Source organism: Zosterops lateralis (assembly GCF_965231275.1).
Source record: "Zosterops lateralis genome assembly, chromosome: 3".
Lineage (NCBI taxonomy): Eukaryota > Metazoa > Chordata > Aves > Passeriformes > Zosteropidae > Zosterops > Zosterops lateralis.
The window spans coordinates 93,279,776-93,294,878 of record NC_139764.1 but is presented as its reverse complement, the minus strand read 5'-3'; the positions used below and the strand labels follow the sequence as shown (position 1 = coordinate 93,294,878).

At 38.7% G+C, this 15,103-nt stretch overlaps 1 protein-coding gene across 1 annotated transcript in view; it reads left to right on the top strand.

Moving 5' to 3' along the window:
* Window positions 1-218: 218 nt before the first annotated feature.
* Window positions 219-15,103, top strand: part of DLGAP2 (DLG associated protein 2) — a gene marked incomplete at its 3' end in the record, with an annotated part of 81,572 nt that continues 66,687 nt past the window's right edge. The window contains exon 1 of the mRNA XM_083857598.1: window positions 219-1,235. Within this exon, the coding sequence (XP_083713724.1) occupies window positions 234-1,235 (1,002 nt within the window). The 5' untranslated portion in view covers window positions 219-233. The remainder of the gene's footprint in view (window positions 1,236-15,103) is intronic.

Genomic DNA, 15,103 nt, shown 5'->3' with positions numbered 1-15,103 from the left:
GAACAATTTTAATCAGTTTTAAAATGGTGGAAGAAATTTCATGAATGGTGAGACTTTCCACCAAGGTGAGAGAGAAAAAATGTTTAGGTTTTCAATATACTTGGAATTTTCAAGTTAATCTTTTAATCAGACACATAACACAGGTTTTATATGTTCTCATGACAGACCAGCAGTACTCATGGTCGCCTTCTCCGCACTTCAATGAAGAAAGATACTCTCCTGCTCCGAGGAATATGAAAGGATTATCTGGTAGTCGCAATCAACCACAGTTATGTTCAGCTCATACTTGTGGCTTAGCATCCCCTGAAGATTGTGACCATACCCACGACCATATCCACCATGGGCAGGAGCCGAGGCCATCGTATCTTCTCAGCCCCACGGAGAGTTGCCCGCTGGACCACCACCGTTGCTCCCCACGCAGCTCCATTCATTCTGAGTGCATGATGATGCCCATGGTAATGGGCGATCACATGTCAAGTAGCACTTTCCCCAGAATGCACTACAGCTCACATTACGACTCCAGAGACGACTGCGCCATGTCTCACGGTAACCCTAAGATTAACCGTATTCCTGCAAATCTTTTGGACCAATTTGAGAAACAACTTCCTCTTCACCGGGATGGGTTTCACACTTTACAGTACCAGCGGACCTCAACAGCTGCGGAACAACGCAGTGAGAGCCCGGGAAGGATACGCCATCTTGTTCATTCCGTACAGAAACTTTTTACTAAGTCTCATTCTCTGGAAGGATCATCCAAGGGCAATGTTAATGGAACAAAGGGAGATAGTCGAGGTGATGATCATCATCATGGACACCATTCCAAGCATAGCAAAAGGAGTAAAAGTAAGGAGCGAAAACCAGAAGGCAAGCATAAATCTGGAATGAGTAGCTGGTGGAGCTCTGATGATAATTTGGACAGCGATAGCACTTACCGAACCCCTAGTGTGGTAAATAGGCACCATGCAGATCATATATCCCATTGCTATCCTGAGGCACTCCAGGGGCATTTTGGGGATCTCTCATTGAAGACTTCCAAAAGTAACAATGATGTGAAGTGTTCGGCTTGTGAAGGGCTACCAATGACCCCTGATAGTAAATATATGAAAAGGAGTTCTTGGTCCACGCTTACAGTAAGTCAGGCTAAAGAAGCTTATCGCAAGTCATCACTGAACTTAGATAAGCCTCTGGTTCATCAGGAAATCAAACCTTCCTTGAGGCCGTGCCATTACCTTCAGGTAAGAGGAAGATTTTCTTGTGATTTTTAATGAAAAGAGCATCACAGTATATACCATAGTCATCCTAAAAAATATACAAAGGTACCTCTCAAAGAATTTCTGTATGGCTCTCCTAATGCAGATATCAGATATTCCATTAAAGTGAGAAATCCCTGGCTTTTGTCTTTGTTTATAGACCACAGATAAAAAACTATAAAACAGGTGTGATATAAATTAATTTCAGGTCAGTATATGTGTTTTCATCTTTGGAATACACACTGAACACCTTAATGAAATATATATATATCACACCAAAAAAGGAGCAGTTCTCTCAACAGTCCGAGAGCTAAGAAAAAGTGTTTCAAGTACATCTATGAATGAGTAATTTTAAAAACAGGCTGTGGGGAATCCTATTTTTGTTCTTTTATTCCTTTTCTCCATGTTTTTGAAGTAACAGAAGAATGGATTTACTGGGGTACCAAATTGCTTTGTTGTGGTAATGATCACCTGCATATTTCTTTTTAGTGATCATATCACCCAGGATCATATTGAACTGAGCCTCTTCTGAAACCATACTATAAAGACATTTGTGTTAAAAGGTACCTGGGTACCTCAGGGAGAGAGCTGGTTCAGGCTTGGGCCTTGGACTGGTTTTGATGGCGTTCTACATGTTTTCTCTTGCAGCAACAAAAAAGCTCCCACTCTCTCCTACATTTAAATTTTAATACCTTCTGCTTGATGCCATTTGCCACCCCAAAGTCATGCTAATGTAACTCTTTCTCATGCTGCCAAATGATCTGGATCATAAAGTTACATGGGTTTAAAAAATACATTCCCAAATACTATTTTTAGACATTTGCATAATTTACCTGGTCTATGTCCAGCACAGTCCCATCACAAGTGACATAAGCACATCAGATTATACAGACAACTCCAGTGGGTGATGAGCAGAAATGAGAGAGTACCTCAGAGGATGACTTCTTCAGCTAGCTTTGTCACATATACAAATATTCCTTTAGTAATTTTACTAAGTATGGCCTACAAAGCTCACATTGTTCTGAGTGTGTTCTCTTCTATTTCTTTTTAAGGAACTCCTCTTTCTCTGGAACGTCACCAGTTCTCACATTAACATGAGGAAATCATGCTAATGTGAGAATTGTATTTGGAGATTTTCAGTTTCTCTGGGGCCCGCAGAAATGACTGTGCTTCTGTGCAGAACTCTCCTCTCAGAGCCATAGGTGTCCAATAGCAATGAGTCACACTTGGAGAGCCAGATCTTTTCAAATGCATATGCAGACATCAAGGATCAATCTTTTCTACTGAAGCAGGGAAAGTTTCTGATTGCAGAGAAAGGAAAATAAATTGCAGCCCTCAGAGCATTACCATGCAAATTGATTCCAATTTAGACTGACAGCTGTGGTATTTTATCATATCCAAGTACATTCTCATGTATGTAAAACAGACTGCACTTCCCTGGAAGTTTTTGATCTAACTCAAGGACCCAGAACTGGAAGTGCGTCATGTGCAGACTTCCACTCTGTGTGAGGTGTCTATGTTCTAAAACCATGCAAACAGCTGTGACATTGCAGAGAAGTTTAAATATGAGTGGTTCTGTTCCTTCCCATTATACTTCTACTCTGACAATTCTGGTTCTTCTATATCTCTTTTGAGTTTACTGCTTTCTTTCTCAATCACATTTCATTGTTTCTTCTTCCCCCTCCCCCCACCCCTACATCTCATTTGTCTTTGCAGAAGCCATCAATTTTTTACTTTTCATTGGCTTCTCCCTACTCCCAACTTATATCAGCATCCTCATGTGAATGTGAAAGATGAGCTCACAAACTAATTTGGCTATTGCTAAGCTTTAGATCAAGCCCAGTGACAAGCCTAGGGGTCAGGAAAGCACACTTCTTTACAATCTTTTTTTTAATGCTTTTTGTGAATTACAATTACTACAGAAAGGAGTTTTCATTCAGTAATTGGGAAGGTTTATCCAGCTTAAAATCTAGGAGATGCGAATTCAAATTTTTTGCTGCATAGTGACTTTGTGATCTTTGTTTAGAAGAGCCTCTAAAAATGGGATAATACCCATTCCCTATTCACAGGGATCCTATAATGGAAATGTGTTAAGACTCAAGTGCTCAGTTACTACCACAAGGAATCTATACTTGTGTCCAAAGCAATAATACAAGGAATTCTATAACAGAAATATTCTCATTATAAAATATTAAAATAAAACATATGTTTCATCATATCAGAATATGCCATTCAGAGCATAGATATCCTTCAGACTGAGTGGCTGGCTTATTCACTAGACAAGGTCAGCAAACAAATTGAGGGGACTTCATGCTGTCAATGTCATAAGTAAATGCTTGGTTTTGAAACTTCTACTTTGAGGGATGTTGGGTTGTCACGATGTAATCATTAAGATCAGAAATATGTCCCATTATTAGCTCTGCCAGAAACTTTCTCTCTGACCCAGGAAATGTAATTTGTTAATCACTGCACACTTCAACTGCTCTGTCTGCAAAACTGAGGAGGGATATTTAACTTTTCCTATGGCAGTGTAAGAAACATCCCTGAATTGGATAAAAATAATCATTAGAAACTGAGAAAAACAGAGAAACATGTCACAATCCCTACTCAGGAGAGTTTACTGCCTTGCGCAAAAGTAGATGGCAATGAGAATTCAAGGGATTATGAAGTAGATGTGCAGCAACAGATTTCCCTGAGGAGCACAAGTGAACAAATTAGCATAAAAGCCCAAGGCCTTTCATAGAGTCTATTTTTAAAGTGATAGTAAATACATTTGTCCTGACTAATGTCAGCTAATATTAATTCTTTTTAAAATAAAGCTGTGAAATTATAGTCCGTCAATGAATACACAAATACATAAGCATATCTTAGAATAACAAAAATTAATTTCTATGTTTGTATATTAGTATTATCCATTTTTTATATGTATATACATGGCTTTTGTTCTACTACCTACTTATGTGAGGTTTCTCAGTAGCCAACTCACTTTTCTATCTATTGGTTTTCTTCCTATTATTTTTTCAGTAGCTGCACGAAAAATTTCTACTTCTGTTTTCCACTGAGACTTGATATGCAGAATCTCAAACTGAAAGGCCGTGGCAGTCCTAGACCTGTGCTTGAGACTTTGTTTTCTGTCTTATGTTTCTGGGCTTCCACTTTGTCTTCCACCATAATTACTGAGCTTCTTTTCCTTCAAACTGAAACTCTGAAGAGTGAATATAGGAATTTTCTTTCTAAAAAGGAAGCCACTAGCAAATTAACAAGTGCCTAGAAGCAGGAGATAAGACAAGGGATTTTGAAGGTGTCTGCTTATTATATGCTTCAGTCATGTCCTAGAGTTGAAAGCAAGTATTTCTTTAACCCGGTAAATGTCCAAGCTTAATCTCTGGTTCCTCTTTTAGGGTTTCAGATTCCCTTCTCCACACAGAGTCATTGCAGCTAAAGCTTGTCCTTGGAGTGGGAGTGTAGTGCTGTAAGTCAGAGGTGATTCAGCCAACATGCCTTTTTCAAGCATGGATGGCCATCTAGTCCTAAAGTGGATAGTTTGAGACAACTAATTTTGTTTATTTCAACATTAAATACATCTATATAAAATAGTGATTATTTTCCTCATTTAAAACTCAGATCAGATTTGCATCACTCCTTCTATAGTGGACATGATAGGAACACACAGGGACAAGGGAGAGGGCAAGAGTGAGAAGCTAATTTGGGAGGGCTGTAATGTCAATCAGTCGGTCAACTACCACCTCAAGAGCAGAGGGCAACCATTTGTAACTGTACACTAACAGCATTTATCAGACCATATCTTGTGAATGATTAGCTGAAGTTATTATGTATGGGCCGTAAGTTTCTATTTCGAATGCAGACAAATTGAACATTTCTGGGCACCAAACTCTCAGCAGGCAAAACAGCCCAAGTAGAACACACATGCGATAATGCACACTTTTGTATAGTTTTAGCCATAGTGGCTGCTAATGTTTTCCAAGTCATTTTAATTTCAATATATAATACGTTAAGAAAAAGATAAATGAGCTGTGAGATCTCCTCTGTCTTCATCAGCTGTTTTGGCTAATTAGGTTTCACATGTGTACAGTGCAATGACTTTGATTAATTCCACTCTGATATGATTACTAGCAAGGAGCAAAGATTTTTAACAGAAAAAAAAAAGTATATGAATTAGATAACTGTGCTGAAAGGATGTGCACAAAAGAGTCGTTTACAGTTTCCAGAACTGAAATAACTTTGAATGCTAGCTAAAGAAAAATAATTCCTACCACAGAGCCAAAAGATAGGCAAGGGCATCACACTCACCATGACTGTAGCTCTGGAGCACAGCGTGATGTCACTGATTAATATTCCTTCCTCACCCATTCAACAGCCTCCAAAGCAGCAAGCAATTAGGGTAAACATACCACAAGGTACAGTGAATGAGTCAGCACTAAAAAAGGAAATAGCATGTTGTTCTAAAAATGGCTTCAGCCCACTCCTGTCTTCCTAGTGCATTTAAGTACGAGCGTCATCGGTTACAGCAGAGGCACTGCTAAGCATGTGGATAATAATGTCAGCTTGTGTACTCTACAGAATGAAAGAAAAGCACAGAGCTGGTCTCTTTAAAAAAGAAAAATAAGAAACCCAGCAGTTTCAACAAGGGTCTTTGCTGGTTTAAGTTAAGGCTACACAGAGAAAGTCTTTGAGGACAAGCTAATGGATAAATAGGCCTTAAGCCTACAGTTACATTTCCCCAAGAACTCTGCTGGGGAATACAGATTCCCACAGATTCCCACAAATGAAACTGCCCTTGTGAGGCACATGACTGCTTTGCACTCTCCCTCTGATTTGCAAGGATAGACATATTGGAACTCAATGCACTTTTCTCAGCACTCCATCTTTGTGAAATTATATTGTATCTGTTTACTTGACATAAAAGCCATGTATGAAGTGCAGAAACTACATCCAATCCTCTACCAGTGAGTGCACACTGTGGAACTACCCAGAGCTAGCAGAGTTTTGACACTCACATCCAAATCCCTACCACCCACGCTGCCTTCACAATGATTTATGACCAGCCACTAACTCCAGAATTAACCGCGTTGTTTCCACAGCAGGAAAAGCTAGTATAGACAGTAGGGTAGCAGGGCAGTCTGCATCCTAGATCAGCATGGACAAATGCTGTATCATTTGGCTTTCTACAGCCCATTCCAGTCCCACAAGGATGTCTCATCCACCCCTATGCCCTCCCAGTCAGCAGCAGAAATGTGCAAGACAAACAGGTAATGCCCAGACAATAAGGAAATGAAGGGACACTTTTTGCACTACAGCCCATTCACAGTGTTAATGTCAGCCTGTGACATCTTGTGGAGCATTAAATAAAGAGGAGTAATAAAGCTTACACTTCTCTGTATTTACAGAATGCTGATGGCTTTTTGTATCACAAATCCCAGACTACTTAAATACCCCTCTCAAGAGGAGAAAATAAAATTTAAAAAATTTAAATAAATGCATTCAATCAGTGATATTGTAAAGCAAAGCTCTGACCAAAGAGCTGTCTCAAGTCACTGGTATCTTGAATTACTGTGTTAATCAGTGATACAGTGCACTGCTTCCATGCCCATGTACTAGGACCCTCATATTGGATGAAATGAATTACTGATGTTCTTTTTTTCCAAACAAGAGTAGAAAGATTTGAGAGTTAGTATTTCTCAAAGTTGCCAGAACATGTCCCTATTACTGTGGAAATGTCAAAGCTGTGAGTAGAAAAGGGAGGCCATGATCCCACTGCCCTTTATTCAGGGGGAGTTGTCCTCCTTTATGATGTTAGAAGTGTGTTGCCAAATTGTTTTTCCATGTTCACTTCACTGAAGCTGAAGGCTGACCTTTGCAGTTGTTACTCAAAGGTGTCACTGGATCTGAAGAAGTTTTCATACAGGAGTAACTTACTATTATGTACAGTCAGGCCATCTGGTGAAGGAGACTGCCAGGAACATATACTTGGGGCTGTAATGACTGCACACTCTCTTAGGCCACAGGCTTGCTGTCAAGGGCAGACCCAGCTCCTCTCTTGAGCAGTCCATGCCATTTTTCCTGCAAGGAGGTGACTGTAAAAATGATGAAGTATTCAGAAATGTTAATTTGTTATTGTTTTTTCTGGGTTTGGCCATCTTACAATCCTGTGCTTAAAGCTTGGTTTTTAAAGTGGAATTGCAAATGTATTTAAATAGCTCATTGTCCATATGGACAAGTTTCCTGGTACTTTGGTAGGGAACACTTTTTGAAAAGTATGCAGATACTTTTGATACTAGATACAGATACAGATACTCTTGCTAAGCATTACATAATAGATAGAAAAGAAAAAACATACTCATTTTGTTCTGGAAGCTAGATAATTACAGTCATCTAGACTTAACTGTTCAAAACATTATGTCAATCATTAGTTAAAATTAGAAAAATTATGAAAGGCAAATATAGCTATTAAATAGCCTTTAAAATATTTGTGTTTTAAAGACATTCAGTAGTAGACCTGTAACAAACTGAAAAAAAAAAAGTTATATCATTCCCTGCTTCAGTTAAATAAGATTGTTTACTACAGGTCAGTTTCTGATTCAACCCTGCATATGCTGCCTTTTATGTTCAGCTCTCTGTAGCCTTATAAGAGCTCTGCAACACTGGAGACCTTGCTTCTTAGTCTCTGTGGTTTCAGAGGTGCTGTGCATTGTAAGTTTTTTGGGAGGACCTCTCCTTTTCTTCTTTTTAGGGGCATTATTTTTCTCTTACTTTATACTTCTGTAACCTTGAATGAATGGTCTGTGGGGTCCTGCCCAACTCAGAAAAACTTGTAGTCAGCTTCAGTTGCTGATGTTGTGGTCCCCTGGGCCCTGTCTGCTGCCTGTCAGTCAGGCAGCCCAGCTGAGTCCTGGCTTTATTCATGGCTCCCTTTCACCTGTTGTAAGAGACAGGCTGCAATTCTGTTTAAGTCTTTAGCCTTTTGATGCTTGGTTTTAGCAGAATTTGCATTTAATTCAATTTATAGAGAAATATTTAAAGTAAAATGTAACTATGAGCTGGCCCAAAAGATTCAGGAAAACGAACTCTGGGTACAAACCCATTCTCGGCAGAGAAGCTACTTGTTGTGGCACACATGCAAAGTTCCAAGTTTCGATCTTGATGTTTCTGTGAATTTCCATTAGTAAAATAATTATGCTACATCTATTCTATCAAATTAAATAGTGTCAGGATGGTTTCTTTGGCACTGCATTCTGATTCTCAGTACTGTTATATGGCTCAGCAGGTCTCAGGCAGTTTTTTCATCCAAGCTAGCCAATTTTTTTCTAAACTCCCTCCTGAGCACAGGTTGGTTCAGTACTTATCACAGGCCAGAGTGCGTTCTTGGTGGCCACACTTTTTCAGAGGTAAAGATTGCTCCACTGCAGGGGAGTGAAGTGCTGCAGGGCAGCAACCTCCAGGCAAGGCAGTGGCTCTTTACTGACCTGTGTTTGTCCAGTCCTAAGGCAGTCACCACACCATTTGCATCCTTTTCTCTCCTTGTGCAGCAGCCCAGTGAGTTGGAGCAACTCACCAGCTCAGCTGCACACTTGCCTTTTACTTATTACTATTGTTAGAGTAATTTTTCAGGTAGCACTCTAGGTCATTTGATCATTACTAGCATTGCTTGAAAAGCTGAATATTGCTTAAGGAAAACCTGCCCCATTGAAGTTAATGGTAATATAATTTTAAAGTGACTTGAGCTGACCACAAAGTAGTGTCCTTGATTACATACCACAGGAAATATGCAGCCAACTGGCACACAGTTTTCTTAATTGAAACTCTGCTGGTTTTGTGTCTTAGATTCAGAAATTATAAACAGGTTCTCATGTAAGTACAGGCCAAGCCCTCCCTTCAGTTCAAGTTCATCTTATATTAAAGCTTTGGCACAAGACCTCAGTGAACTTAGCAGGCTAAAATCATCCACAGTGTGGAACAGCCCATGACTCTCATCTGACTGCACCTTGCTCCACCAAGTCAAAACAGCAGAGAGTCCTGAGGGTCCCCGAGAGACCCAGCAACACAGGAGAGGCTTTGCAGGTGGCTGAACTGCAAGGATCTGTGCCATCAATATGAGCACAGATGGTAATGAGGTGGGAATTTGGCCCACTTTCACCCAAATAGTATAAACAAAGCCACAAAGTCCTCACAGCAGTTACAATTGCAATTACAGTATTTAGCAATCCTCGAATTACAATTCACATTGTTGCTGAAGAACCAGTTGGGAAACATAGTGCTGGTTCTCTCTTTTTTTTTTTCTTTTTTTCCCCTTTTTTTGTTTGCTTGTTTGGTTTTTTGTTTTTGTTTTTAATTCATCACTTGTGAGATATAAGTTCTAAAAAGTGAACTCATTTAAGTGAAAAGAGCACAGTTCTTTAGGAAACAGAAGCAATTTTAGCACACTGAACAGAAATCTTTCCTTCAGGAATTGCTTAGTGCAGTTTGCTTGGAACTCCACATGAGAGAATAAAATCAGGCAACAAATAATGCTGACAATGATTTTCCTGTTTGAATGTCTCCCAGCTGGAATAGTATGTTTGTGTTCTGTGATCTGCATGGGTGTCCAGATTGTTACCAAATCCCAAATTCCTGAAGTCAGGTTGTTTTCAACCCAATGTAAAGCATATATTATTTGGGATCTACATTATTTCCTTCCTCTTTCTGTAATACTATGGCTGTTCAGAGCAAAGCCCAGAGAGAATGGCTGGCAAGGTAAAGATGACTCTTGTTTTCTCAAATTAGCTCCTGCCTTGATGGACAGTGTCAACACCTTTGGGAATGCTTCAAGAACTCTCTGTGCTTCTGAGCTGTCAAGAAGTTCAAGGAGTAGAGGGTGGCATGTGAAAATTAAAGCTAATTATGAAGAATGGCATTGTTAGTGGTGAGGAGGAGTCCCTCCACATGTTTTGTACAGATTTTTCAATGACTTCATTGCGTAATTCATGTTCTTTGCACAATGAATCAGCACATTAAAAAAAAAAAAAAAGCCACACAGAGGAAACTAGTCAAAAATGTACACCAAGAATTGTGGTGAGTCGTAGATACAAGATTAGCTACTGAGGAAACAAACTCCTCTTTTCAGATACTGCACTCTTCCCCGCTGCAAAAATCCTGAGCAGCAGGGTCTAGAGTGCACAGCCAGTAAACAGGGGAGTGTCTTGGTGCCATTAACTTCAGAAAAATATTCTTGTAGTTGCTTGGTGTTTCTTCTTGAGTGAAATTTTTGTAAACACAGGAGGTCCAGCTCCCATCTCCCACTGTAGTATCAAGGAAACTTTCTACCATTGCAAAAAGTCATCTCTGTCTGCTCTCCAAGATTGTAATTTGCTTTTGTCTACTTGCAGCTGGGCACAAAGGCTGTTTTTCTGAGGCTCTTTAAGATATGATCTGGGATAAAACCTATTACCTGCATTTCAGATTGTGTCATCTTCTTGGCTAGGCTTTCTCTAAAATTACAAAAATTGTGTGTCTCCAACAGTGTTTCATATCTTATCCTTCTTCACATCATGTATAGTGTAATTCCATGTGCAGACAGCTTCTGCTTCTAGTAAAATGTGAAATTTGTATTACTAAAATAAGATTTAGGTAAAAATCAATATTTCAGTTAATTTTATATCTGCATGCTAATTAAAATTCTCAGAACTCCTATGAGGTAGATAATACTCACCTAACCTTTGGGAATGAGATATATTAAGCAGTGATAATCATCTCCCTCAGCTGAAGCCCTTTATTTAGAAGAGTTTTAGATAGTAAAGTGATCAGGAGTTTTGAGCAGATCAGCAGTTTAGTTGTGGAACATCTTTAAAATTCTGGGACCTGTGAGCAAATGCCATAGAAGTGGGTGGAACAACAGGAGCAGGTCCATTTTGAAATGTCAATGGCTGTTGCCATTTTGACTGTTTTAGATAAAGCCTAAACTGAAACAAGCTAAAAAAGCATCAAATTTACAATAGTCAAATCCAGAAGAATGAATATTTCATTTTTTCTTCCAGGTTTTTCATTAATATTGCTTAGATACAAGATTAGATATTCACACTCCTAGAATTAGGTTTAGGGGGCCTAGGTTACCTATTTCTCATACGGTATAAGGAGAAGCTATTTCCCCCTGAGTGTAGTCAAGCATTGGAACAGGTTGTCTAGAGAGGTTGTGGAGTCTTTGTCTTTGGAAATATTCAAAACCCAGTTGGACACAGTCAAATTATCACTGAATATCCTGCCCTGACCCACAAGGATCATCGAGGCCATCTCCTAGTCCTGCACAGGACCATCCCCAAGACCCACACCATGTGCCCAAGAGCTTTGTCCAAATGTTCCTTGAGCTCTGTCAGGCTGATGCCTGACACAGCTTCAGTTCATTCTCTCAGGTCCTGTCCCTGGTCACCACAGACAAGAGATCAGTGTCTGCCCCTCCTCTTCCCCTCACAAGAAGCTGTAACTGCAGTGAGGTCTCCCCTCAGTCTCCTCCAGGCTGAACAGACCAAGTGACCTCAGCCACTCCTCATACAGCTTCTCCTCAAGGCCCTTCACCATCTTTGTAGCAGTCCTGGGCAACCTGCTGTACCTGACCATACTTTGAGCAAAAGGCTGTGCTGGAGACCTCCAGAGTCCCTTCCAACCTCATCAATTCCATGGTTTCTAGTTTGTTCTGTAGTTTTGTTAAATCCATCCCCATTTTCCCTGACAACATGCTGTTCTGTTTTCCTACTGAGACTCAGGGGACAGAGTTACTGCTGAAGTCCAGTTAGGAGTCCAAAATCCTTCTGTCAGAACTGGTCAGAGCAGAATCAGTACAATCAACAGGAAGAATAGAAACATAGAATCATTTAGACTGGAAATTACCTTTAAGGTCATTATGTCCAACTCTTAACTCAGCACTGCCAAGTCCACCACTAAACCGTGTCTCTAAGCACCTTAAATACCTCCAGGGATGGTGATCCAGCTACTTACCTGGGCAGCCTGGTCCACTTTAATCAAATTAAAACACAGTGTAAAAAATATAAAATAATAAAAGAAGGAAAATAAGAAATAGACTCACACAATTATGTACTGTTTCTATAAAAGGGAGATAGAAATAAGATTTAGAAAAAAATTCAGAAATCATAACTTTCATGGCCATTAACTGGTCATGTGACCCTGCAGGTATTTAGCCAAAAAATTAGTAATAAGGAGTATTTTAAGACATGAACTTCTAACAAAGAACAAGGATAGTGACATTTCATCTAAAGCAAGAAAATTTGTTTTTATAGTAACAAAGTCTCTAGAATACCCACTGTGAAGATGACAGTTCAGTTTCTTTAACCTATAGAAGGTCAAACACTATCAAGCACCACAATCAGTTTCCTGAATTGCATTCTGAGAAGCAGCATGTACATCAGTTTAGAGCAAAGGCACTTCTTTCTTTATTAAAAGGCTCCACAAGTTTTATCCTAACACCCTTTTACATTAAATTTGTGTAAGTGCTTGGCCTAGGGGGTATAACTAAGCTCCCTCTTTTTAGGTAAATGCCTGATCACAAAGCATGTTGTCTAAATGGAGTCCCTCTCTCCTAACTAGCCCTCCCCAGGCAATTTGTGAGTGCTTAATGAAAAGGCTGGGAGTGACAAAAAGAGGAGGAGAGCATAATAGTTTATTTATGAGCCTTAGGTCTTCTTCCTGAGCACTCCAAACATTATTGATTAGAGGGTGACCAAGAAAGTCTTCCTCTTCCACAGCTGTTTTATCATAGTAGGAAAGAATAAGGCTACTGTTCTTTGAAAAAAAAACAAAACAAACCCAACAAAGTTTTTTCTTCAGAAGATGATTTTAAGATCTGACAGGGAAATAAGAGAAGGCCTTTCTGCTGCCTGTAATCAGATACAGTAAGTCGAAGAAAGGAGAACTATTTGAGATTTTTCTTTGCAATTTACGTTTTGATTGCTAACAAGATGGACCTTTCATGCCTTTATGGGGAATTTAGGATCCTTCCTAAGGTTCTGGAATTCACTCTCAGTTCAGCTTCATAACATGTGGTAAGTGTCAGGTACCAAATGCTCTATTAAAATAGACCCTAGGTGAGTAATGTAAGATATCAAATTGAACCTGTAGATGGACAATTGAAAGATGTCAAATTTTCTGAACCTGGTGCTCCTTACAGCAACAGTGCATGATACTTATGAAGGAGACTCATTCTCTGTAATAGCTGTAACCAGATCAGCAGCCAGACCTTGTAAGCCACTTGTTCTTGCAAAAGGAAATTCATATGGTAATATGCAGCCTAACTCCTCTGTGGATAGAAACTACATATACAAGGATTCCTGTTAACATCTAGAACAGAAGGAAGGCCTTTTTAGACATTATAAATATCAGCACTCATCACTGTATGTAAGTAGATAATTAGGCTAATTATTCCAAATTAACAGCTGCAAGCCCTGCAGATGGGAATTTCAGGGGCTGGTAACTATTGTAAGATAGAAATTCTGCAACTTGCAAAGCCCTTTCCATATTTTGGAAGATGTATTTTCAAAGACCCTTATACATGATGTTAAATTCTTTGTTAATATCTCAAAATAAGAATCTTTCCTGCACTCGTATAATGCTTTTGCTTTACTTTAAAGCTGGGTTGGGGTCTGAGATTAGGAAAGATTTTTCCAAGTGTTTAACCTATCAGCACAAGTAAATAAAAACTAGGAAGAACTAGGCTGAACTGGGACTCAAATCTTGCTTCTGTTCTCAGTCCATGAAGAAAAACAATGTCGAGGGCCATTTTTTTTTTTTTTTTAATTTTATAGATGGCAAAAAGAGTCCAGCTGTTCTCCAAAACTCTGGATGAAACTTTCTGAGAGAACACATGGTCAAACTTCCTTGCCAGGTTGCAGAAGCATATTCACTGTGTTCATTGTATTGTGCTCCTTTGAATGACTTAACGAAAAAAAAAAAAAAACCAAAAACAACAAAAAACCAAACAATAACTATATAACTAAAATAATTACTAAAATAATAACTAAAACAAAACAAACCACAAAAAAAAATAAAAAAAACCAACAAACCCCAGATATTTTAATTGTGAACAGTTTTAAAATCCATAAATGCTTCTGTGATAGCCAGTGAGTTGGTCTGATTAGAAAGGGATTCTTGTTGCCTTGTGTACCATGAGCACATTGCATGCACAAATGGAGCAGGACTTCTTTGGTTTATAGCTTTGGTCTTTAGCTCTTATGTGAATTCATATAACTTATGAATACAGACAGCAAAAGAAATGCAATGAACAGAAACAGTAAAGCACATAACTGTAAGATTTGTCCTTATCACAGTGAAGAAGTTTAATTTTTTATATACTTTAATGTGCAAAATCAGTCATTCCTATCTTTTAAATTAAGATTGCAACTTCAATCAATAAACAAGCCTGTGTTGTATTCATTTAAATCCAGTCCTTATCTAGTTATTTGAACATGGAATTTAAAACAAAATAAAGTTGAGAAAGTAATAATTTTCCGCATTTGAGTAAGTAAAAGGTTATTGATCAATGTCTTTTTAAACTTTCTATTTAATTATCTTTGAACTAAAATGAAGGAAAGAAGTTTCAAGCCCAAATAATTATTCTATGAAAAAGTTATGTGGTTTGGGGTTTTTTTGATTTCTTTTAAAACAATATTAAGACATGATAATTTAGCTTTAGCACTGAAAATTGAACAGTATATCTTGTAGTGGGCCTATGTAGATGCCAGTAACTGCTTTTTCAGGGTTTGAATTTTGTCTTTAGCCATGCTGACATACATTTAATAAAGAATATTTAAAAATAAGAGTATTTTGCATGATATCAGGTAATAAAGTAGCTC